The 22,498-nt window shown below is 39.3% G+C and overlaps 2 protein-coding genes across 3 annotated transcripts; one reads left to right on the top strand and one right to left on the bottom strand.

Annotated features, from left to right (window-relative positions):
- Window positions 1-915: 915 nt before the first annotated feature.
- Window positions 916-7,944, bottom strand: LOC109487131 (protein tirA-like). 2 transcript variants are annotated; one of them, XM_019791100.1, is made up of 11 exons: window positions 7,727-7,944; window positions 6,595-6,699; window positions 6,255-6,358; window positions 5,705-5,850; window positions 4,870-4,991; window positions 4,347-4,494; window positions 3,727-3,875; window positions 3,194-3,325; window positions 2,675-2,807; window positions 2,162-2,269; window positions 916-1,478 (listed from the first exon to the last, which is right to left on the bottom strand). In XM_019791100.1, the coding sequence occupies exons 1-11, from the start codon at window positions 7,893-7,895 to the stop codon at window positions 1,313-1,315; spliced, it is 1,482 nt and encodes a 493-aa protein (XP_019646659.1). In that variant the 5' UTR covers window positions 7,896-7,944; the 3' UTR covers window positions 916-1,312. The 2 variants fall into 2 exon arrangements, with proteins under 2 accessions (XP_019646659.1, XP_019646660.1); XM_019791101.1 differs by having other exon boundaries at window positions 4,347-4,485.
- A 1,228-nt stretch (window positions 7,945-9,172) lies between these two features.
- Window positions 9,173-22,201, top strand: LOC109487201. The gene is made up of 9 exons (XM_019791182.1): window positions 9,173-9,490; window positions 12,204-12,461; window positions 12,835-12,926; window positions 15,640-15,785; window positions 16,415-16,556; window positions 17,170-17,545; window positions 17,875-17,976; window positions 18,670-18,805; window positions 19,335-22,201. The coding sequence occupies exons 1-9, from the start codon at window positions 9,436-9,438 to the stop codon at window positions 19,465-19,467; spliced, it is 1,440 nt and encodes a 479-aa protein (XP_019646741.1). The 5' UTR covers window positions 9,173-9,435; the 3' UTR covers window positions 19,468-22,201.
- Window positions 22,202-22,498: the final 297 nt, after the last annotated feature.

Here is a 22,498-nt window from a genome sequence, read left to right as displayed (position 1 = left end):
GCTAACCTCTCACATTATATAAAAAATATACAGACAGCTTTCAGAATTTCTTTGCAAACAACAAAATATGTGGCTTTAAGTACAAAATAACCTCAAGACTTAATGTGAAAGCCCTGAATCTTTACATGGTCATCAAAATGCACCTCATGTAGTTGTTAGCAATATGCTCCTGACATACAACTGCTAACATTCACATAAAATGGTAAGATACAGTCACTGGCCTATTAAAGCAGTATTCATGATACAACATCATTTATAAGGATTTTGTAGCAATCTGATGATACTGAATTATTCAAAACAAAACCCCATCTTCACTACACTTGGAAAGACAAAAACAGAATTTTAAACAGCATTTGGTCACTCTTAGGCTTGACATTTGAAATTCCTCACATAATAAAAGCATGATAGTTGCTAGGTTCCTGAGAGGAATAGTTAGAAATGCTCAACTCTATAATGCTAATGATGGATTTTTTTATAAACTTAGACTATACAATCATGTAACACATTTATTCACAGACATATATATTTCATGATCTCAAAGCACAAACTTTTATATGTACAATGTAAATTATGTTACTTCTCCATGAAGAGCAACTTTCTTAGTACAAATACTTGATCATCTGGATCTATCTGATCAGTCATTTAAAGACAATGTTTACATGTATTGACTATGTGTAGATAAATATCTGTTCTATGGAATACAGAGAAATCTCATGATCAGTAAAGCAGTTGTGCTGCATTATCTCATTTTATCTGACACATCTGAACATTTATGATTCTAAACAAATATATGTACATGTAAGACTATTTGATTGTACAGAATTAAGCACCACATCTGATACAAAAGTATAAAAACTATATTATAGAATCATGTACAAAGCATGATAGAATAAAGTCAAATATTGACAGTAATTAATGACCAATCACTTTCGACATAAACCCACAAGAGTTACAGACACACGGTCACAGATAACTGTTTTGCCCTGTCTACCGTTTGTCCCTGTCCTGTTTCTTCATGCTTTGTTTCATGAGTAGCTTCATCTCTTTGCTCAATCATCAGGATAATTAATGACCAATCACTTCTGAATCCACGAGAGTTACAGACATGAGGTCTCTTGGAGATTACTGTTTTGCCCTTTTCACTCGGTGCTAGTGAGTGAGTGACTTGTTGCTAGAGTTTGTCCCAGTTCTGTTTCTGCAGGGAAAATTGTAATGTCAAAATGTAACCCTGGGTAAACAAATAAAAAGAAATGAAACAGATGAACTTTTATGACAGGTCTTGAAATGTTTTTCCCTCACAGTCCACTTGTTGCTACCGTTTGTCCCTGTCCTGTTTCTGCATGCTCTGTGTCATGAGTAGTTTGATCTCTTCACTCAGCACCTTGGTCATGTGGATGGCCTTCTCTGCCTCCTCTCCACCGATCTTCTCCAGGGAGACGGACGCTGCCTCGCGGACCGTAGAGATGGTGTCGTTCCTCCTGTAGGGATGAGATACAACAGTCTCATTCTACTGCAGACATTAGCATCAAAGCTCATCGACGTTTTTCTGCAACCTATGATCCACTGCTCACGGAGTCACATGTGTTATCTGCGTGACGTCACGGAATTGTTCATTCAGTGGATTGTTCATTCCTTGACAAAGAGTTGTACAGACTGGAGTTGCACAGTCGAAAATTTGAGTCCAATTTGTTGTGTTGGAAATTACAGTTTAAACTTGCTTCATTAAGTTCATCTGTCTTCAAGTTGGTAAGTTCAATTTACCAACACAGATTTGCATAATGAAGATTGATACTCCCCTAAAGAGGCTATCTACATAGGAGCCCACCAGCCAACACTGAACCGAGACGGGGGACATTGTGGCATGTCACCTTGATCTGTTTGCACCTACACTTAATACTACATAACTGTTAGCTTGTATGCTCTGCTGTCACTTTACACCAAAGAGGTAGAGGGAACATAGCGAGATGGGAAGAGAGAAAAACAAACCAAAAGAGACAGAGAGAGAAGCAAGTGATAAAATCAATCTGTTTCTTGATGAATGACAGAATGACATGGGGAGAGAGAGAGAGAGAGAGAGAGAGATTTAAGTCAAAAGAGTAAGGAACAACAAGAGAGAGAGGCAAATGATGAAGATATGTCCAATTCTTGAAGAACAACTCACCAAAGATGCACCAACTGTGGCACAGCTTGCCTGACCCTCAGGTGACCCAGGGCAATGCAGCCACTCTCCCTCACAAGTCTGTCCTTGTCTTGTAATGTCTTAAGTAACCTGAAAGACAAATGGACTGTATGAATTACACAAACCATGTGAGCACATCACACAACATCAAGAAGCATTTATGATCATTCAATTACATGCCATATACTTTGGACAACATAAGACTGACAGGCACACATATACATGTAAAAACTGGCAACTTTCTGACTGACTTACTTACTCAGTCACTCAGTCAATCACTCAGTCACTCAGTCACTTACTCACTCACTCACTCACTCACTCACACACACACACACGCTCACACACTCACTCACTCACTCACTCAGTCTCACTCACTCACTCAGTCTCACTCACTCAGTCTCACTCACTCACTCACTCACTCACTCACTCACTCACTCACTCACTCACTCACTCACTCACTCACTCTCACACATTCTGAGTTAAAAATAAACATACCTGTTGATAACCTGTTGGTCCTCAGCGTTGCCTGACTTGGCCAGTGTAACTGCAGCCACGGCCCTCACGTTAGGGTCTTCGTCCTGTAGCAGGTCCAACAGGGCATCCACTACGGCTTTACTGCGATACTTAGCTGAAATGTGAATATAATCTTAGTTTGGACGCATCTCAGATGCTTCTTTCTAAGAAAAATATGAGTTCAAGCCAGCAAGACTAGAGAATGCCAGAGGATATAGGGGTACCAGGAAAATACCAATGGAAACCCAAGATATCCAAAGTGATCCAACAAATACAGTTAATGTAACACTAAAATACATCAGTACACTAGTACTAAGTATTAGGCTTGATCCAAAATGTTGGTCCAGTTCTGATGTGGTCCAGTGAGTTTGGTCAGTCCAGCTTGAAAATTTTATGTCTCTCATCGGCAGCCAACCCTAAAAAAAAAGAGTCGGGGGGTTCTTACTAGGGTTGGTCGGGTAACCAGAAACACAACATTTTTTTCCTACAAGTAGGCCTTACCTAAATCTTCAATAGCTGAGAGTCTGACAGAAGACTCCATCTGGAACACCTCCCTCATGGTGTAGGACTCCACGGCCTGCTCGTGGACACGCTGCCAGAACGGGAGCTTCACTCCACCCATGAACCGGAACTCTGGAACAAACACATGGTGTTACAATGTGGCAATGTCAAGTTTAAAATGTGCATAGTTCAGTCAGTTAACAACCCTGCCTTGGAAGTTCAAATCCCGGCTGTTGTCGTGCACCCAACATGCACACTACTGGAAAGGGTTGCTGTCCTTAGGACGGGATGTTAAACCATGGTTTATTATGCTTGTCAAAAAGAGCTAGGTGAATTTCCCTGGTTTAATAAACCTGTATGAGTTATTCAAAGCAAAAGTAGTGTCACATACCTTAAGTACAACCTCAGCTAACATCGTTATGCCACAAATTTTGACATTTGTAGTTTCAGTCCTGTCCTAATTTTCAAGAATCTTACAGTCCAAAGTAACTCCCTCTAAAAAGCAACTGTTACAGAAGTGTCTAATATCTCACCATCATAGTTTTCCCTTGTTAAAACGTTGTTCTCTACGTTCATTTCTCTCTTCAGCACCGTCATGAGCCAGTCCTTGTTCTCCGCATCACTGCTGATCTGCATACCATCCAGCAGGGAGCCGTACTGTTTGTCAAAAGCTTCTTTGAACCTGGAAAATAGAAATCACATTAGCTGGTGTACTATACCGAAGGGCAGTTATACCAGCTATACAGATACAGATACAGATACATTTATGTCTGGTATAAATGTATCACAATGTTACCGTCCAGGGCCCCGCTGTAAAGCAGTGCATAGCCACTGAGAGGGTCACCCTGGTTAAAGAAAACAGGATAAAATTTTTTTTTTTTTAATGTTGAAAATTGTATAAAAGCGTGATGGCTGGGTATGAGAGTATATTTTATCTGAAATATCTATGATAATAATTGCATCTGGAATATGTGTAATATTTATATCGGGAGTTCAATCTGAAAATTTCAAACAATTTCACAACCTTACATTGGCAATTTTGGTCAGTTGAAAACAAGTATATATACATAAGGTAAAAAAGAACCTTGCTACCTTGGATATTTGAACCTGCCAAAAGGGGCTGTAAGAGACTGTATGTAAGAGAAGTGCTCACTTTGACCATGGGACGTCCTTTGCATCTTTGAAGGCTCTCTCCCAGAAGTCTGACTCGTCGTCCAGTGGGTTGGAATTCAGCCGTGTCATTTTGTTCAGGTTTTGCCTGGTAGGTTGCCGCTCAAGCTTGGGTTTGCCAACTTCAGCAACTGTTAAAACATGAAAAATATGTACAATGTATCTTCATTACTTCACTGCATTACTACAAAAACCACAGCACTCAGAAATGACCAAAACAAACAGACACCACACATATTGCATATTACACAAATTCTCATTCTTGTAATATATGTATGTTTTTAGTATACCATGTATGTGTAAAATATGTGTATAGATTTAAAAGGACTTTAAATTTTGGACTTTAAACTTTTTTAATCTTTTTTATATATTTTTTCTGACCATTACCTCTTCCTTTATGATCTCAATAAAAAAGTGGCCTGTAGGCCAATTTGAGCTTCTCATATATGAAATATAAGAATGGTTCAAACAAACAAACAAACAAACAAACAAACAGAAAAACAAACCTTTACTCTCATCTCCATCGTTGGTTGCAGCCTTGATTTTCTGTGTCAGGGCAGCAAAACTGACGTCAAACTTGTCTCTGTCAGAGAAGTCTACCCACTCCATGGGGGCCAGGGTTAGCTGCCTGGAGAATTATGCAAATCATTAGTAAAAACATGAGGAGTGGGTTTTCCTGATAGTCAAAGCATGAATAACATATTTTATTAGAAACTTGGACCTCAAAACAACCCTATTATGTCTACTCAATCATTCATATTGTAGTGTGAAACGAGAGGGTATACAAAAGCTATATATATATATAGTTATAGTTAGTTATAGTTATAAAACAAATAACTCACAATATGTAAAAGCTAGTCAAGATATCTACCTACATGTACAGTATACTGCCCTTAGTCCAAAACTGTTTAAAATGGCTCAACCACTATTCAAGCTGAGGAAACAGTTTGCTAAGAAGTATATACTACAGTACTCTTGACTAACAGCACCAACTAATTACTAACTGGTTAGCACCCTTCTCCTAGAGTCATGGCCACGGGTAATTCTATCTCAGCCTCTTGTTAGCAGTGTCATGCCTTCTTTGTTGGCAAGCTCTACTCCCAGGGAGACAGAAATTACATGGCCTTTATTTAGTTTCACACCATAACTCAATTATACCCATTGGCAGACATAATTCACTTGGCTTGGTGGCATGTTTTGACTGGGGAAATGACGTATGACGGTTTACTGTTACAGTATAATATAGTGTACATTATATATGATGTACACAGATATTACATCTAATAGTATATTTTGTTGTGTTGATTGGTTTCTTGATGTGATAACATAGGCAGAACTCACATCCCAAAGTCCATGCCCTTCCGCAGTCCGTCTCTTGTTGCCATGGCAACAGGAAAGATGGGTTTGTTGGAGATGTATGCCAGGGCAAGCTCGTCCTTACAGTACTTAGAGGTGACGGAGTTGGGACTGAGCAAGGAGAGGAAAACCTGGAGAAAATGCAGGGTGGTTAGAGAAGGCAGTACTGGTACCTTTCTGTTCAATATACACTCATGTATAGACATTTATTATACCCCAAAAGGTACGTACCATAATCCAAGTTGTACAATTTCCAAAGTCTAGATAATTTTAAGCTTTCAATCTTACAGCAACAAGCCATAAGTACCATTCAACACCTAACCCTGCAACTAGTAGTCTACTTTAACCCTAGCTAGTGTAGTGAACTTCAAAGTACACAAATCCTGAACTACAAAAAGTACACTTATCCTGAACTACAGAGTACACAGAGCCTGAACTACAAAGTACACAGAGTCAAATGTAAATACATCTTTCAAAGGTAACGACGGTTTCCCTGTCAAACAATGAACTCCGTGTGAGCTAAATAATTATCCACCTTTGCTTCCACAATGGCATGACCGATCTTGTTGAGGAAGTCCACCCCTGCTCCTAGTCCCTGTTCATCCACCCACACGCTGATGCCAGCTGACTCCAAAGACCCTGTGTGTGTTGGAAAAGTGATTTAATCAACTTTATTTTTCAGCAAAATCTTATCAATCTATGTTTGTTCGGTACATCATGGTTGATTATAGTCTCTCATTTTAGCTATAGCAGCGACACCAGTGCTGCAGTGCAATATGAACCAGTCAGAATTGCCCGGAGGAAGGTGACAGACGGTTACCGAAACGTCAGCTGAATAAAAGACTTGGTTGTGTAAAAAGAGTCTCTTTACTCACCTCTCATTTTCCTCATGAAGTCCATGTCCTGATGGCTGTAGCTGATCATCACATCCTGCCCAAACTCCGACGAACTTTCCAGCCTTTTCAAGTCCTTCTGACCTCCTGGGGTTAAAGCACAGAATGATAAAAAACATTTAGTTTTAGTTAAAGTTGTAGTCAGTTAAGCTTGCTCCCTTCCTTGATAGCCCTGCCCTTTTCTTTATACTCGTAGGTCCCTATTCCACAGAAGAGTATGAAACTGTATTATAAAGACATTTGCCTTGAATATTGGGATTTTCTTCTTAAACAACCGTAATGTTTCTCACATGCTTACATTTTGATGTCCATCTGATTCAGGAGTTCTGCTTCTCATTACTGCTGTATGTAGTGTAAATAGGCAATATTATATCAAATTTGTGTGATTATCGATTTATCGTGTAAATTATGTAATTTCTAAACCATTAGTATTGTTTAACGTCAAATTTTATGAACTGTAAAAACAACTCAATTCAGACTCTCGTCTGCTAGTTGTTTGAATAAAGATTGATTGATTGGTTGATTGATTATTGATTGGTTATTATTGATTGATCATTGATTGATTGATTATTATTGCTTGATTATTATTGATTAGTTGATTGATTAATATTGATTGATTGATTATTGATTGATTGATTGGTTGATTGATTATAATGGATAACATTACCAGTTATAGAAGAAAAACAATGCCCAAATCATATGTTGAGGAAATTTACTTTTCAAGGCCATTTACCTTGTTTCTTTGTGGAGCCCTTCTCTCGCTGCTCATTACGGTTGTTCTGTACAGCCTGGGGTCTGATCTGAAGCCTCTCATTCTGGCTATTCTGTACAGCTTGGGGTCTGATCTGAAGCCTTTCATTCTGGCTATTCTGCACAGCTTGTGGTCTGATCTGAAGCCTCTCATTCTGGCTATTCTGTACAGCTTGGGGTCTGATCTGAAGCCTCTCATTCTGGCTATTCTGTACAGCTTGCGATCTGATAGGAATCTTCTCATTCTGTACCGCCTGAATTGGCATCAGATCTAGATGCGTACTAGTATGCGTGTCATCATCTTCTAGTTGCTCATTCGCAGTGTTTTGCACAGCCTGAATTGGCATCTGTTCTAGATACGTACTAGTATGTGTGTCATCTTCTAGTTGCTCATTCGCAGTGTTCTGCACCGCTTGAGGTTGTAGTGGCTCCAGACTTCCATTCTTGAACCTCTCATTCTCCAAGTTGTGCACCACCTGAATTGGCAGTAGGGTTGGTGGCTGGGACTTCTGACTACTCGGTCCTGATCCCATATTGTGGTGGTTATGTGATGGTCTCAGTCATCTCTACAAGCGAGGCATTTTCTCCTGCAAATAAAAGGAACAAGTTAAGAATTTGTACAGTTATCTGAATGTTGTAATTTGTCTTTGACTTGAGTTCAGCTGTTTAGTTGGTATGAATAAGAAGTCACCTAAAGGTCCTCTTGTTGAATATTTTCATCCTGGTCTCTAGAGTTAGACGACATTAGATACAGAGAAACTTTGAAGGTATTAAAGGAGTACATTTCGGCATGCCCTAACATCTGCAAATTTTTATCTAACTATTTTTATCTTAATTATTGATGGCCAATTAACCTGAATCACACTGAGCCCCTATGGAACCAGTTACCTACAGACTCTGAGCTTTAAAGCATTACAAGGAAGAAAAACACGAGATTTTACATGCAAATCCTTTAGGAAGACTAACATAATGCTTCAATAATCCAGGATTTAATAGGTGTTTGCATGCTTTTCTCTATGTTTGTGCTCCAGTCGTCAGCTTAGCGTTGTATTTGACAGGACGTTGGCGTAAATCATAGAGGTGGGCGTTGTTACCCATGAACTTATGTCTGCACGTCTCAATTTCTCACAGAAGGCAGTATGTAACTTAAAACAACTTAGTATGGTGTTGCTATCTTCAAGGACATTATACAAATATAATGGTATCTTCAAGTTGATATAGATTCTCAGACTGACTTTCAAGTCATGACAACTTGGAACTATTAAAAACGAAGAAAAAGTTGTAATAGTCCGGAGCACCAATATGCACTGTCACGGTGACATCGTGTAAACGGACACCCTTAACTACGATCTTAACAAAGGGGATAAACAGAACCTTGATGTCATGGCCTTAACACATGGGGTTACACCCTCTTCTTCTACTTCTACTAAAATTCTAAGGCTTCTACTCACTTAAATCTCAAACTCAAGCCCAATATCTTAACCTAAAAGAATCTAGGGTTGTTCAGGCTTTCCTAAGTTTAAGCACAAGACGTAAAAGACTTACGTACCGTTACTTTTGTTCCCATGCCTTTGTCCAGCGATGGAATGGCCGAAGACAGAATGCTAGGACACTGCGCTTTGTAAATATGGCGACGATTCTGACCCAACCAAACATTTAGAGGGGTGTTCAGGCTTGTTTACTCTTCTAAAGATTAACAATATTGATGTTGTTGTCAATACCAAGTAAATATATCTTAGTAAAAATCATTCTAGTTACTTTTAAGCCAGTTTTATGTATGATATTGTATTTTTTATCCAACATAGCAATATTTAGAAAAACAAGTATATTTGAATGTCCCTAGTACACTAGTGGGAGAGTCTAATTCGTTCTTCATGTCATAGCTCACGTAGCTTGATAGGTTAGTTTCGCGTAGGAGGTCTGAGCATATTTGAATAAGTAATGTCGAAAACACTGTATTCCTGGGGTTCATAATATCACGTAGATCACTCCAGATATGCTTTCAGTCGCGTCGCGGGCTGCCCAGGGCGGTTTTCGCGCCCGTTCTTTCTTACAACAGGGGAACGGCCAGGCATGGGCTGCGGGGGCTCCTTCTATGTGCAGCCGCCTAAGCCCGTACAGATCAACGGTACGTTTATAGTATTATACACACACCTGTTAGATTCGAAGCCCGACTCTAAGACAAGGTTTAGAGTTCAGCGTATTTTTGATGTGGTTTTAGTGTTTTTGTCAGGCTTTCTTTTGTTCGCTCCTTCTATATACAGTGGCCTAAGCCCGTACAGATCAACGGTACGTTTATAGTATCATACACACACCTGTTAGATTCAAAGCCCGACTACTGCAAAAGGTTTAGACTTTAGCGTATTTTTGGCGTATTTAGGTGTTTTTTCGGCCTTTCTTTTACCTGTATGCACTGGTTTCTGTTTTTTTTTTTACGTCAACCTGAGTGCAAGAAAAAAAGCCCGATAAAAATGCCTAAAATAAGCCAAAACCCAAACCTCTGCTTGGAGAATTAACGTTAGATCCAAAGCCCGACTTCAAGCAGAGGTTTAGGGTTGAATGGCTTTTTTGGCGTTCTCTTTTGTTTGTACTGGTACTGGTATAATTTTTTACGCCAGTCAAACTGGTGGCAAATGGTATCTTTATATTGACTAGCCTAGCAGACACCAAACGATATGCCTGGAAATTAAGGTTAGCCTGGTATCCAGTCTATCGTGGATTAGACAGACTCTATTCGGGGCTGTAAGAGCTTTCTGCCGCCCGGCTCATAAAAAGTACTCTCTGGAAGTCTGTGATGCAGATGGACTTAATTAGCCCTCCACAATAATTAACTCCAGTGGCGTAGAACTCACATCAGCCGAAGGGCACCTGTCCAATCCATGATATACTGGTTATCATAAGCTGTTGGGTTCACTAATATAACGTTACATATATCTCACCATTGAATCTTCGTTGATGGCTGCTTCTGTTGTTCCTTTGTTGACGGCTGCTACTGTTGTACCTAACGTTAACCTTAACAGTCCTTACCTGTTTAATTATTGATGAGTGAGCCCTTGACAATGACAAGCAGCTTTTCAAGGGAGCTCAGGACATGTTTTATGTATTGTTATTCAGACAGGAGTATAATACCCAATGCACACAAAATCCTTGGAGCTTGTTTGTGAACAGATTTGTAAATATGGAGTTGGAAGCTTTTCCATTGTTAATTGCAACCCCGAGCTACCACATATGGTCTGCCAACAACAGGATGTGGTTGTTTTTAACGCCTTACTTCAGGTCAATGCATTCAAAACATCTAGATGCCTGGATTTAATTATCTTACTCAGGGACACTAAGAGATTAAAGCTCAGAGATAGATATAGGCAGGCCAAGGCTAACATTACATGGTAAATTGTCAAGGGCCTCCCCTATGGCTGGATGAGGTTGAGTTGGGAAGACTGAAAAGTGCAAGTCACATCCCACATTAATGAGCGAAACAGATACAAAACAAAAAGATACAGTTGCTACGAATTACTAGCTGAAAAAATTTAAAACTATTTGTGCACATGTGCCATGCCAGGAACTAATTTGTTTTCAAGTCTAATTTAGACATTTTGACAGAACTTGTTTTTAACAGTAACTTGAGGGCCAATTATAACCAAGCAGATCTTGCAGGTCCTTGTTAGGAGCACGTCAGCAGAACTAACTGCACCTGCACAAAACCCTGCATGATTTTTTATGGTTTTCATTGGATTTTTTATCAATATTGCTGGCGACATCTTTTTCCAACATAGCATTTGAAAACAACAGACAGGATGTTAACCTTATATGTGCAAATACAACCTTATATGAGACATTCTGCCGAACTGCTATGCACAATACATTACGATTTTCGTGCAGGTGCAGTACGTTCTGCCGACGTGCTCTTGTTAGGAGTATTAGTGCCACGTGTAATACACCTTAAGATAACCCAATTACTGCAGAAAACTGTCACTCGATCCTTCCCCAAGTATCTCTGTAATCAGAAACATGCTGTGACTACAAGGACCTTATTATATGCCAGGTGTGCATCAATATTCCATTTCTTATTACTACATTGTACTTCTGAATTTTGCCAGCAGATACACAAGTGTTGGATTTCCTTCAAAAAAGAATTCACAAAGGGTTGCACACAGCCAATTTAGTGTCAGTTATTAGTACATGTATGACATACATGTTTCAGTTATAAAGAATATAATGCCTGATAGTACAAGGTACATTCACTTTGAGATATGTATGATCTGTATTCGGTCCACACCTACATTATACAATTTCTCACAAAATGTTTGAGTGTGTAAAGTAACAATGAATTGAGAGACTTTGGATGAGATCAGAATCATTTTCACCATCTTTGGTATCAATCCAGAAACCAGTGGAGACAAAAAATTTATGAGCTGAGAAATGTGTGGGTACTGTCCTTGGTGCTGAACCTTCTGTATTCTGTTGAGTTCCTTTCCTTTTTTCCTTCCTTATTTAATTGCTAAAGAAGCCATTAGACCATGTCAGAGCATAGTTAGTTAAATTTCCTTGCACCAGATGGTGCGTAGGGGGCGCCCATCTCTAGTTAATTAGCCCTTGGGCCACACAGTTGTACAGTAGGGGGCTAGTCCACTGGTAGTGGTGTGCGTTTAACTACCATACTCTTTCCCAAATCCCAAGTCTTTGTTATGACTTAGCTAGGGATCTATGATATTTAGGTCATACTGTATTTTTTAATCTTGTTTGATACAGATGCCTATTTTTGTTAACTCAGCAACTTGGCATTGCTGGTCTTGGGCAAATCCTTTTAAATCTTACATGTATTTTTTCTTCTGACTTTCCAGTTATAGAGCCGACCAGTGTATTTGCGGACACTGCACCTCAAAGTGACAGTCAAGACACCCAGTTTTCCTTAAACGTCAAATACAGTCAACAGAGACACACGGCCTCAAGTTCAACTTCCAAGGAAAGGCTACTGGATTCGAGCCCGTCAACGTCTTTTTTACCAAACAAACCGGAAGACAACATGGCGTCATCACAGGACACAGACATCATGATAAGTGGAGATGGAAATGACCGGGACTTCATCAAATTTTTGTCCAGTAAGTCATTATTCCACCTAGTATATTATGCTAGATTTCACTGTTCCTTGATAATGGAATAACATCATTTTTCATGTTTTACCAAATTGCATTTTTTTAACAATCTTATACTATTTCCTTACTATTTTTGTTCAAAGCAAAAATACTAACTGATGAACACAATTTGATTTCATAATTTAGGACACCAAAGATTTTGAACATCAATTAATAACTAGTATGCATATTTGCATGTATTGACAGTGGTGTATTCTGTATGTACATCACAGTACATGTATATGTGTATTGACAGTGGTGTGTGTATTCTGTGTATATATGTGTATTGATGGTATATTCTGTTTGTATGTATATTGACTGTTGTGTGTTTTGTGTATAGGCCAGTTGAGTAGAGAAGGGCTGAGGGTGTGGAATGAGGAAACAAAAGACTCCAACCCTTCCCAGCGAGCACAAGCCATAGTAGAGGCAAAGGCATGACAATTGTCTTATAATGTTCTAGTCTTCTCTTTTTAGACTCACAGACTCAAAAGAAAGGCATGACAAATGTCTAATACTTATTTACTCTTTCATCTCTTTTCTTTTCTTATACACAGTGTCCTCTGAAATATCTTAGCAATATCTTGTGTCTCAATAACAAATTTGCTTCTAATCTTTCCCACAAAAATTATGATTCTAACAACTTTTTTGTACCATACCTACTTAATGTAAATCATTGAAAATCTTACTTATATTGTAACGGCAAAATATTCAAGTTCTGTTAATGCCAACCTTGAATACCAGAACACATGACTTACGATTCTGGAAACCATACCTCAAGCTTTGTGCAAATTGCAGTTTCGCTTTGAATAGATCACGACATGCTGTCAATTGTTTTATGTCATAGGTGCAGAACACCATATAAGGTACTAAAAGATCCACTACATGTAATTTGAGAAGGCTACAGTGCTTAAAAACATGCCTTGAATCCCTTATTTGGTTAGCTGGCTACATTAGAGCTTTACAGCTGCATACCTTTGCTAGCTATCATTTTCTTATCACTATGCAACAGAACTTGATTTACATAATCTTTGATGTCCATCCATAGCTTCTTGAGTCAGCTGTCCACCCACAAACAAAGCCACACTGCATAAAGCTAACCTTCTTAGCAAAGCTGATTCAGTATGGTCGTAGATTGAGTTGGGCTGAGATGAAAGATTAGGAGAATTTGTTTACGTGATACTCAATTTGTTACCAAGTGATACATGTAATATTCAATTACTAAATCAGGTCTTGCAGATGATGAAGTTTTGTTTTGAAAGGTTTCATTGCTTAGAATTGTATAAACACAAAAAATAGTAACTGTTGCATGGAAATTGTTTTTGTTTGAGGGAAATTACATCTATGTTAGGACAATAATGCCCCTGTCCAAAACAAGCTAAGTAATACCAAAAACATTTTTATAACATTAACGTTCATTCTGCTATATGGTTAGGAACAGTACGGTATGTAATCTTCTTTCAGACAGTAATTTTAGTTGATACCCACAACTGATTGAAGCTCCTCACACTTATTCTGCTTACAGTGCTGATTTGGTATACATTGAAAATACCCACAATAGAGACCATTATAAGTAGAGTCAGAAAAGGTCACTGCATTACAATAAGACCAGATTCCCTATGATTGAGTTTTGAAAGCTCCTGTCATCTGTGGTAAAGTCTCTCCAAGTAAAAGGTAAAAGATAAAAATAACAGATGAAGCAGACTGTTTATTGTTGATTTCTGAAAGCTCCTGTCATCAGTTTAGTAAAATCTCTCCAAGGAAAGATAAAAATAACCAATGAAATGTAAAGAAGGACACTTCAATTTGTCAGGTGCTGTCAGTTCCCAAATTGAACAAGAAACGTACACAGGGATTCCAATTAATTTCAGTGGTTACAGCAGCGGTCGCATCTGGCACCTTGCTGGCTTCAATTTAATTCAGGGCCACGGAAGAAATATGCTGTAAATTAGGAGTACAGATGCCTGCAAGGCTTTTGTCTGTTTGTGATCAAAGCTGCACTTATTTTAGTTTTCTGATGGAGCAACAAAAAAGACAGGAAGAAGACTGGAGGAAAACCTTGAATCTCGTTATTTTCACTTCCTGAAAATTTTGAACCATTCCTTCAGATCTGTTCCTACATTGATTTCTCAAATCAGCGTAGTCTTTGAAGACTTTAGACCAAAAATTTAAGATGGCGTAGCCCTACTGTGAAATAGCTGGAAGCAAGCAGCATATAAATGTCAAATTTCCTGAGGCGCCCTCCATGTATGTTTGAAGCTTGCAATATACTTTTGCTGGTAGCCTTCGGCAGAGATGCTTTGATATGAGATCTGATTAAATTTAGTGTTAATAAGGATAAGGATATATCAAAAGGTGACGTAAAGAAAGTCAGAATGAGGTGCTGGGAGAAATAAAAGGAGGAGGCACGCTACTAATGTCAAGGAAGTCAGATTGCGGAAGAGGCAAACATGAAAGAAATCTTGCTACGGAAACAGCAAGGTTAAATTTCTGTCCTATGTGCCACCATTTATGAAAGAAATCATCCAAAGAAACACGCCATATGCAGCACGTCGGCAGAACGTACTGCGCCTGCGCAGAACCCTGTATTTTCATGATTTTCGGTGGATTTTTGGTCAATGTTGCATCAGAATTTTGCATGTTGCAAAGGATATCTTTTCCTACATAACATTTGGAAACTACAGATGGGATGTTAACCTTATATGTGCTAGTACGACCTTATATGAGACGTTCTGTCGAAGTGCTATGTACAATACATTACGGGTTTTGCGCAGGTGCAGTGCATTCTGCCGACGTGCCGCCATATGCATGTACAAAATTTTGCAATGAAGGTCGGACTCATCCAGCTTGATTCGTCTAGCTTGGTATGAAGTCTCCGACTCATGAAAACATTATTCATATGTATGACCTAGTTACTTTTCCTTTTCTTTATTCACTCAGTGGATACAGAAAAGCATTAGAGATTCAAAGGTTTCACAGTTCTTCTTTGCTGTACATAGACAGCTAGTAATGCTGACTCCATCCTTTTTATAGTCCTGTCCTGATCTTGGTGCTGAACTGGGTGTTGTTATATTCCCCTCCGTAGTAGTAGTAGTATAATGTTGTGTTTTCTCTACAGGTTCTCACATTTTGCCATTTTGTACTTCAGGTCTTCGTCATAGTGTTGAGCAGCAACGCGGTCCAGTCTCAGCACTGCACTGACGAGGTGTCGCTGGCCTACATCTCCAACAAAGCCATCTTCCCGGTCGCTAAGGAACCCTTTGATAAGATCTACAAGGATCTAGCGTTTGGCATGTAAGTATCAACACAGCAGCAGTGGCTTCTGAAGCCATCAGTACTACTGAACTGTGGCATTAGGAAATAGATTCAGTTCTAAGTACTAACTGTAGTACAAGGGTCTGACTTACATCTAGGGATCGCATGCGTTGTTGGATACTCTTAAAATCTTAAAATGGTAACAAAGCCAACTTCCTTGTCGCTAAGGAGTCCTTCAGTAAGATCTACCAGGATCTAGCCTTTGGCATGTACATGTAGGTATCCATATACAGCAGTGGCTTCTGAAGCCATCAGTAAACTGTGGCATTAGGAAATAGACCCTAAGAGACTGCTGCATCAATTCTTAGTAGTACAAGGGTCTGACTTACATGTACATCTAGGGATCACTTCCATTGACAGAAATAGAATTTTGAAAGGCTGGGTTAAACTTGCATGCAACACAATTTATGTTCATGTTCAACCAACGCTTCATGATAAAGTCACCATCTACAGACACTGACATTTTCTGGTTCAGTATCAGTATCATATTCTTGCCATTGCTGACTTAATTGCTAGTTGCGACAGAACACAATATGAAATAGAAAATTCTACTTTTGGCATCTTAACCCAAATCATGTTAAATGAAACATTTACTATGTCTTGAACAGGAAGCTGACTCTTGCCAAGCTGAACTGGATGTTTTTCACTAGTGATGAGGAGAGTCAGAAGAGTTTCCCCACCCTGGTCACCACCATCAGGTCCTCTCTCAACAAACTCTCCAAAACCGAAGGAGTGGTGTCCACATACGAGGTAGGTATCTGTAATCTGTATAGCTGGTATAACCCTTCTGCGTAACACACCAGCTTCTGTATCTGTATAGCCGGTATAACCGCCCTTAGGCATAACACACCAGCTTCTGTATCTGTATAGCCGCCCTTCAGTGGAACACACCAGCTTCGCAGGCACACGGCATGGCAGCAGCTGGCTACATTACACCGAACGACTTGTTATACCTAACTCTTGAACATCTAACTCTAAACTATCTAATGACAATGCCCCTACTGTACTTGTGGACAGCAAGTTCCACTCTGCAATAGTGCTAGGAAAGAATGAGTTTTTGAACACCTCAATCCTTGGTTGATAACTCTGGTACTTGAAGGCATGACTGTTTCTTGTTCTTTTCTGATCTGGTATTTGGTACTTTGTACTTCCCCCAGTTTATTAGTAAGTTTTTTGTACATCATGCATAGTCTGGACATTTTTCATCTGTCTTCCAATGACACCCACTGTAGGTTTCTTTTCATTTCCATGACACTAGCACCCCTTTCATAGCTGTTTGTGCACAATCTTGGTTCTGTACCCTTTCCAGTTTATCTTTGTCTTTTTTTTTTTTGATGAAGGTTTCTTTTCATTTCGGTGACAGGTCAGTCAACTGTACGTGAAGACAGAGGAAACCCAAGAGAAACAGCCAGGATTCTGGGAGAGGAAGTTTGGAAACGTGAGGACGAACATTCCGTGGGTCGAGTTCAAGAGGGCATTCCTGGAGGAGTACCAGCGGAAGCTGGACAAACATTTTCCGGGAAAACAGCAGGAATTTCTGATGAGACTGATCAACGTGGACCTTCTAGAGGGAAGCCAGAGATTTCATCGTGAGGCGTATGATAATTTTTGTGGGACACAGGTCAATGAACCCCACGGTTTTTACAGCAGAGTTAAAGAGTACTGTGGCAGTAAACAGGCGATGAGGGAGGTCTTCGGTATGGACTCCACAGTTCGCCTCTCTGCAATACAGAATCTGGGTAACAGCTTTTTATTGTCATCCTCTTAAAATAAGAATTAAATACTGACTAGTACAGCAGCAAGAGTTATTGCTACTACAGTACAAAGAATGCAGTCCCAGACATATGCACATTTTAGTTTGAATCCCAACCATTATTGTTACAATTCATGCCTTTAGTAGATATTCTGATCTGGTTGTGTACAAATTTTTGAAAGAATACATTTTACATATATCGGCACTGAGTATGCTATATTCCTTATCTTTTCCCTAAAGGGCTTCAGGTAGACAATAGCCTGTTTGATTGTACATGAAGTGGTTACTCAACATTTCAGTATCTTTTTATCACAGGTAAATTCAAGACACCTGGTGTGGTATCTTCTCTGAAGAAGCTTCTGGCAGATGAAGACCCCAACATCCGGGCTGTGGCAGCTATCGCTCTTGGCAAGACAGGTAACAGCATACACAAAGCTGAAGTTATGTATGGCTGAATGTCCTGTCATTCTACAGCAACATGCTAGATGGCACTTCTATGCTGAGACATAAATGTAAACAATGAAAATGACAATCTTGTGGCCTCTAAAGATATTTCTTTGCCCACCAAAAGTTTGCTGGCCTTTTAATTCACAGACTGTGCTAGTGCAATGACCAAGTTGGTAGAGTATTCGTCTTTTGGTATTTGGTATTGCCATTTGACATTTGGTAGGTTGTGAATTTGATCCCTGGCTGAGTCATACCAAAGACTTTAAAGCATTTGCAAAAAAGAATATGGGAGTTAAACACACACCAGTACCAGTGGACTAGCCTAATGCTGTAGTGATTGCACAACTCTGTGGCCCAAGGGCTACTGAACCAGAGATGGGCATTGCCCTGTGCACCAGGAAGGACTTCAACTATCCATGCTCTGACAGGGTCTAATGGTGTAACTTATTTGAAAGTAACTCAACAAAATCTATTTAATTAAGGAAGTTCAGCACCAAGGACAGTACCAGGGACATGGTGCCCTATGTAACATCTAATGAATGAAAGAGGATGGACACAGCCCTATGTGTCATCTGGTGGCATCATGGAGTTTTACTAACTTAGGAGTTTTACTAACTAAGGTTTGAGATTGATAACTACTGAATGACATCTATCTCACCACAGGTACATGTACACCAGACATCGTCCAAGCACTGGTGGACCTGCTGAAGGATGAAGACAGGCTGGTACGGGAGAGTACCTGTGTGTCGCTGGGTTACCTACAGGCTCAGGATGCTGTGCCTCATGTCATTAATGCCTGGTGAGTAATCTCCTGAAGTTCCAGTCCTTTACATCTCAACTGAACAGGTCTGCACCCCTGGCCTGCCTAGCAGGATATCAGACTATGATGATAGTCGCCGAATGTCAGTAGGTACGGGTACTGAGGCAGCTGTTTGTCATTGTTCTCCATTGACTATTTTTAGCTAGTTGTGTCAGTGAGAGAATTCCAAATTTTTCATGTAAAATGGAAAGAAGATACTGCTCCAGAAAGACTTAGAGACTGGCGTTTGGACTCCTCAGGTGTCTTATAGACACCAAAATGTAATCTAGGTGAGACAAGTTTGGTTATGTAAAAGAAAACTCCTGTATCCTACTATGCTTTACCAACCTGATGTAGAAGTAGAAGAGAACCTTCTTCCAAAAGAGAATTTTCCCAGGTGGGTTCTAGGTTAGAGCCAACTTTGCTATAGTAACTATACTGTATATATAAGACAATATTGGCATACACTGCACCATAATAGTATAGCTGACCTTGACTTGAAGCTGACCTTGACCCTCTTACCCTGCAGGAGAAACGACCCAATCTCGCACGTCCGAGAGGCGGCGCAGGCAGCCCTGCGTGTGATTGGTGGAGACGAGGCAGACCAGGCCGTGCACATCACACAGGTGCTGACCAGAGAGATGAACGACCTGGCCAAGTGATCAGCAGGGGAAAGTTTCTCCTTTTAAAAAACCCTGCCACACAATCAAAACGTTCCAGCGGACAAATGTTGGCTTAAGTTTGGGACCATACTACCTTGCTATATGACTCTGATAGAGTCGGACAATCTGGCCAAGTGATCAGCCGGGGAAAGTTTCGTTTGATTCCCGTTAGAACATTCCAACACCAGCTGAGCATGATTAGGATGTCATATCTTTTGATATTTTCTTGTAATGAAAAAACATTCTATCAGTATGTACATGTATAGTTATCATGGAACAAAGCTGTACAGTACATTTGTCATTTTTATGAATTCTAGTCTTTTTGAACATTATGATTATGACCAAGGTCAGCTGACATCGGGACCAGATTTAGGCCACAACTACCTTTCTATATGAATCGGATAGAATTTGTGTTAAATTTGAGTTGAATTTGACCACCCTGAAAACTGCTGACTGACATTAAACTTGGAGAAAAATTCTATTTATTGGAAGAAGCATATTCATTTTCAGGGCCTTGGAAATCTATTTGTGTTTCTATGATAAGTTTAGATGTATTTAAACCTATTCTGTATTGCCTATGAGGAACATGGCTGACACGATTAGGATGTCATAGCTTTTGATATTTTCCTGTAATCAAAAACATTTTGCCAGTATGTGGGTATCATGGAACAAAACTGAGTGTACAGTATTTTGTCATTGTTGTGAATAGAATTCTTTGACAGATTTGTATCTAAAAGCGGTACTAAGCTTTTTTTGTGTCAGATGTGTTATACGATGTACAAAGTTTTTTTTTATCGTGAAGTGTCTTGGCTTGAGTGTAGCTACTGCTATGTATAGAAAATGTGTATTTTTGTTCATTATCCAGTTTGGAAGTGTTATGTATAGAGAGTTTACATCATACAATCAAGAATTGCAAGTCATTGCATACACTACTGCAGAGGACTTTGTCTATTTTTAAATATTATGATGTAGTTAAATAATATAATACATGTACATGTATATGCTGAATACTGCAGGGAATATTGCAGAGTAAAGTTTTTATCGGGACAAAAAGTTTTCTGTATGGTATTTATTGAACAAGTCAAAAATGCTGGATCAACATGACACATTACATATAAAACATAAACTTCACATACAGCAGTTGGTTCTTACAATGGATGAAATAAACTCTTCTCTGAACTTTTTATACACAAGTTCAAAATGATTGCCAAGACAATAAATAGATGATATATATATATAATATATACTTAAAAACATGACACAAATACAAAGTAAGCAACATTAATGTTCCTAACATTTAGTCTACGAAAATTAAATGGTACAAATTTTGCCTGACATAGTTTACACCATCATTGGCACTGCTAATTATTACTAGTCTTTAGAGTAAAAACTGTTTTGATACAAACAACCACAAAATATTTGCAACCAAGAAGAAAACAGCATCACAACTAACTGTTTTAATAATGTGTTCCTATTTACTAACTCCCAAGTATCTAGCACGAGGGGTTCTCTAATACAGTGTATCTACATGTACAAGGAGGTTCCTTTTTGAACCTCCTTGGTATCTATAAAATGAAGATCATATAGGCTAAGCACAAGTCACATTTTAGGTAAAATGTCTCATACATGTACTGCCAGCTGTATAATACAAACAAAAAAGGTTGGTTATAAAAATGGAAGTAAAAGCTGTGTGGGTTACAATGGCGTCATTTGGGACCTGATAATACACCAATAACTAGAGAGTGTGGCCTCGCCAGTGTGGACCCACTGGATAGAGCTGCTTGGAGGTGCAGTGTGAAGTTTAGCCAGCTGCTGCCAACCCGTGTCAGGGACCCCACAGCAGTATAATCAAAGACTAATACACAGAGTAAGGTTTGCCTGCCATGCTTTAATCTATTTTACATACCTGGATTGGAAGCACCTTTGGAGGTATATGCACCAGTACTAGACTAAGTGCAGAATTCGTTGTGCGGTGTATATAGTAGTATACATGTACTATGTTACATGTATGTATACATGTACCAGTCCTGTATTTTGACACTTAGAATGTTGTGCATTTTTTAAAGGCATTTTCAAGCTATACGATTATCATACTGTTTCTTATGGCATGTTGTTCCACATTGTATTCTTGCACTACAGTAGTCATCCCAGCATATACTATTAATACCTTACAGTCTAAATACTAACTAATACGTTAAACTTCTGAAAACCATGCCTTGCCTTTAGTAAGTATGTACAACTTGGCCACAGTTAGAGATAGACAGTTACACTCCCCGAAACGTTCTGACAATCTTCAGTCTCAGACTGCTAGTAAAAAAACAGAACAGGACCACAGTGTGTGTAATCCTTATTGTAAAAGCCGGCTCTAGTCAGAGGGTTACTACTTGAATTATTCTAGACATTAAACTACAGATGGTGCTATACATACATGTATACAACCTATAGGCTTGATGAACAAGTTTTATCACATTAAAACCCTACATTTATGAGACACATGGCATCACACATAGGTTACATGGTTATGTTGCGTGAAATGAACACTGTCTCCTAGAGAAATAGTACATTTCCTGTCCTGTTCCAATCTCCATCCAGACTTTCCTCTCAAAATCCATGTTAGGGGGAGGGGGGCAGTGATGGTAGTTTGTCGCTTGGGAAGCATGAAGGAAGCTTTTTTTTTTGACTGAGGTTACATTTTTTTACTTTGAGCATGATGTTCCACTGATGTTCCACAGACGATGCAGTAGCTTGAAAAGAGACAGGAGGCATCACTACCTTAACAAAATAATCAAGTCACATGACAAGAGAACTCCAAGACAAGATCTGACTTTACCAGGTTGATGAAGAGACAGGGTGCATCTCAAAAGCTCCCAGAGTAGCAAACTCTTTTTGTTGTGTCTTTGACTATAATATAGTATATTCATCAGAAGTACATGACCGTATATTCTCTAGCTGACAGAAGCGACGGATGTTACGTATGTAGTGCCTAGATGACCAGGTGTTGTTTAGGAGTGCTCCCTTGAGTAGCAAACTC

Source organism: Branchiostoma belcheri, unplaced genomic scaffold (genome assembly GCF_001625305.1).
Source record: "Branchiostoma belcheri isolate BF01 breed outbred unplaced genomic scaffold, Haploidv18h27 scaffold86, whole genome shotgun sequence".
NCBI lineage: Eukaryota > Metazoa > Chordata > Leptocardii > Amphioxiformes > Branchiostomatidae > Branchiostoma > Branchiostoma belcheri.
This window is presented reverse-complemented; position numbering and strand designations above follow the sequence as displayed.

What these genes read in the sequence shown, in the direction of transcription:
- LOC109487131 (XM_019791100.1), bottom strand. Translation starts at nt 7,895, where the DNA reads ATGGGATCAGGACCGAGTAGTCAGAAGTCCCAGCCACCAACCCTACTG. An exon ending in AGAAGATGACACACATACTA is followed by an intron (nt 6,700 to 7,726) that starts GTACGTATCTAG and finishes CTTTAACCCCAG; the next exon opens with GAGGTCAGAAGGACTTGAAA. An exon ending in AAGGGCATGGACTTTGGGAT is followed by an intron (nt 4,992 to 5,704) that starts GTGAGTTCTGCC and finishes ATAATTCTCCAG; the next exon opens with GCAGCTAACCCTGGCCCCCA.
- LOC109487201 (XM_019791182.1), top strand. Translation starts at nt 9,436, where the DNA reads ATGGGCTGCGGGGGCTCCTTCTATGTGCAGCCGCCTAAGCCCGTACAG. An exon ending in AAGCCATAGTAGAGGCAAAG is followed by an intron (nt 12,927 to 15,639) that starts GCATGACAATTG and finishes TTTGTACTTCAG; the next exon opens with GTCTTCGTCATAGTGTTGAG. An exon ending in CCTCATGTCATTAATGCCTG is followed by an intron (nt 18,806 to 19,334) that starts GTGAGTAATCTC and finishes CTTACCCTGCAG; the next exon opens with GAGAAACGACCCAATCTCGC.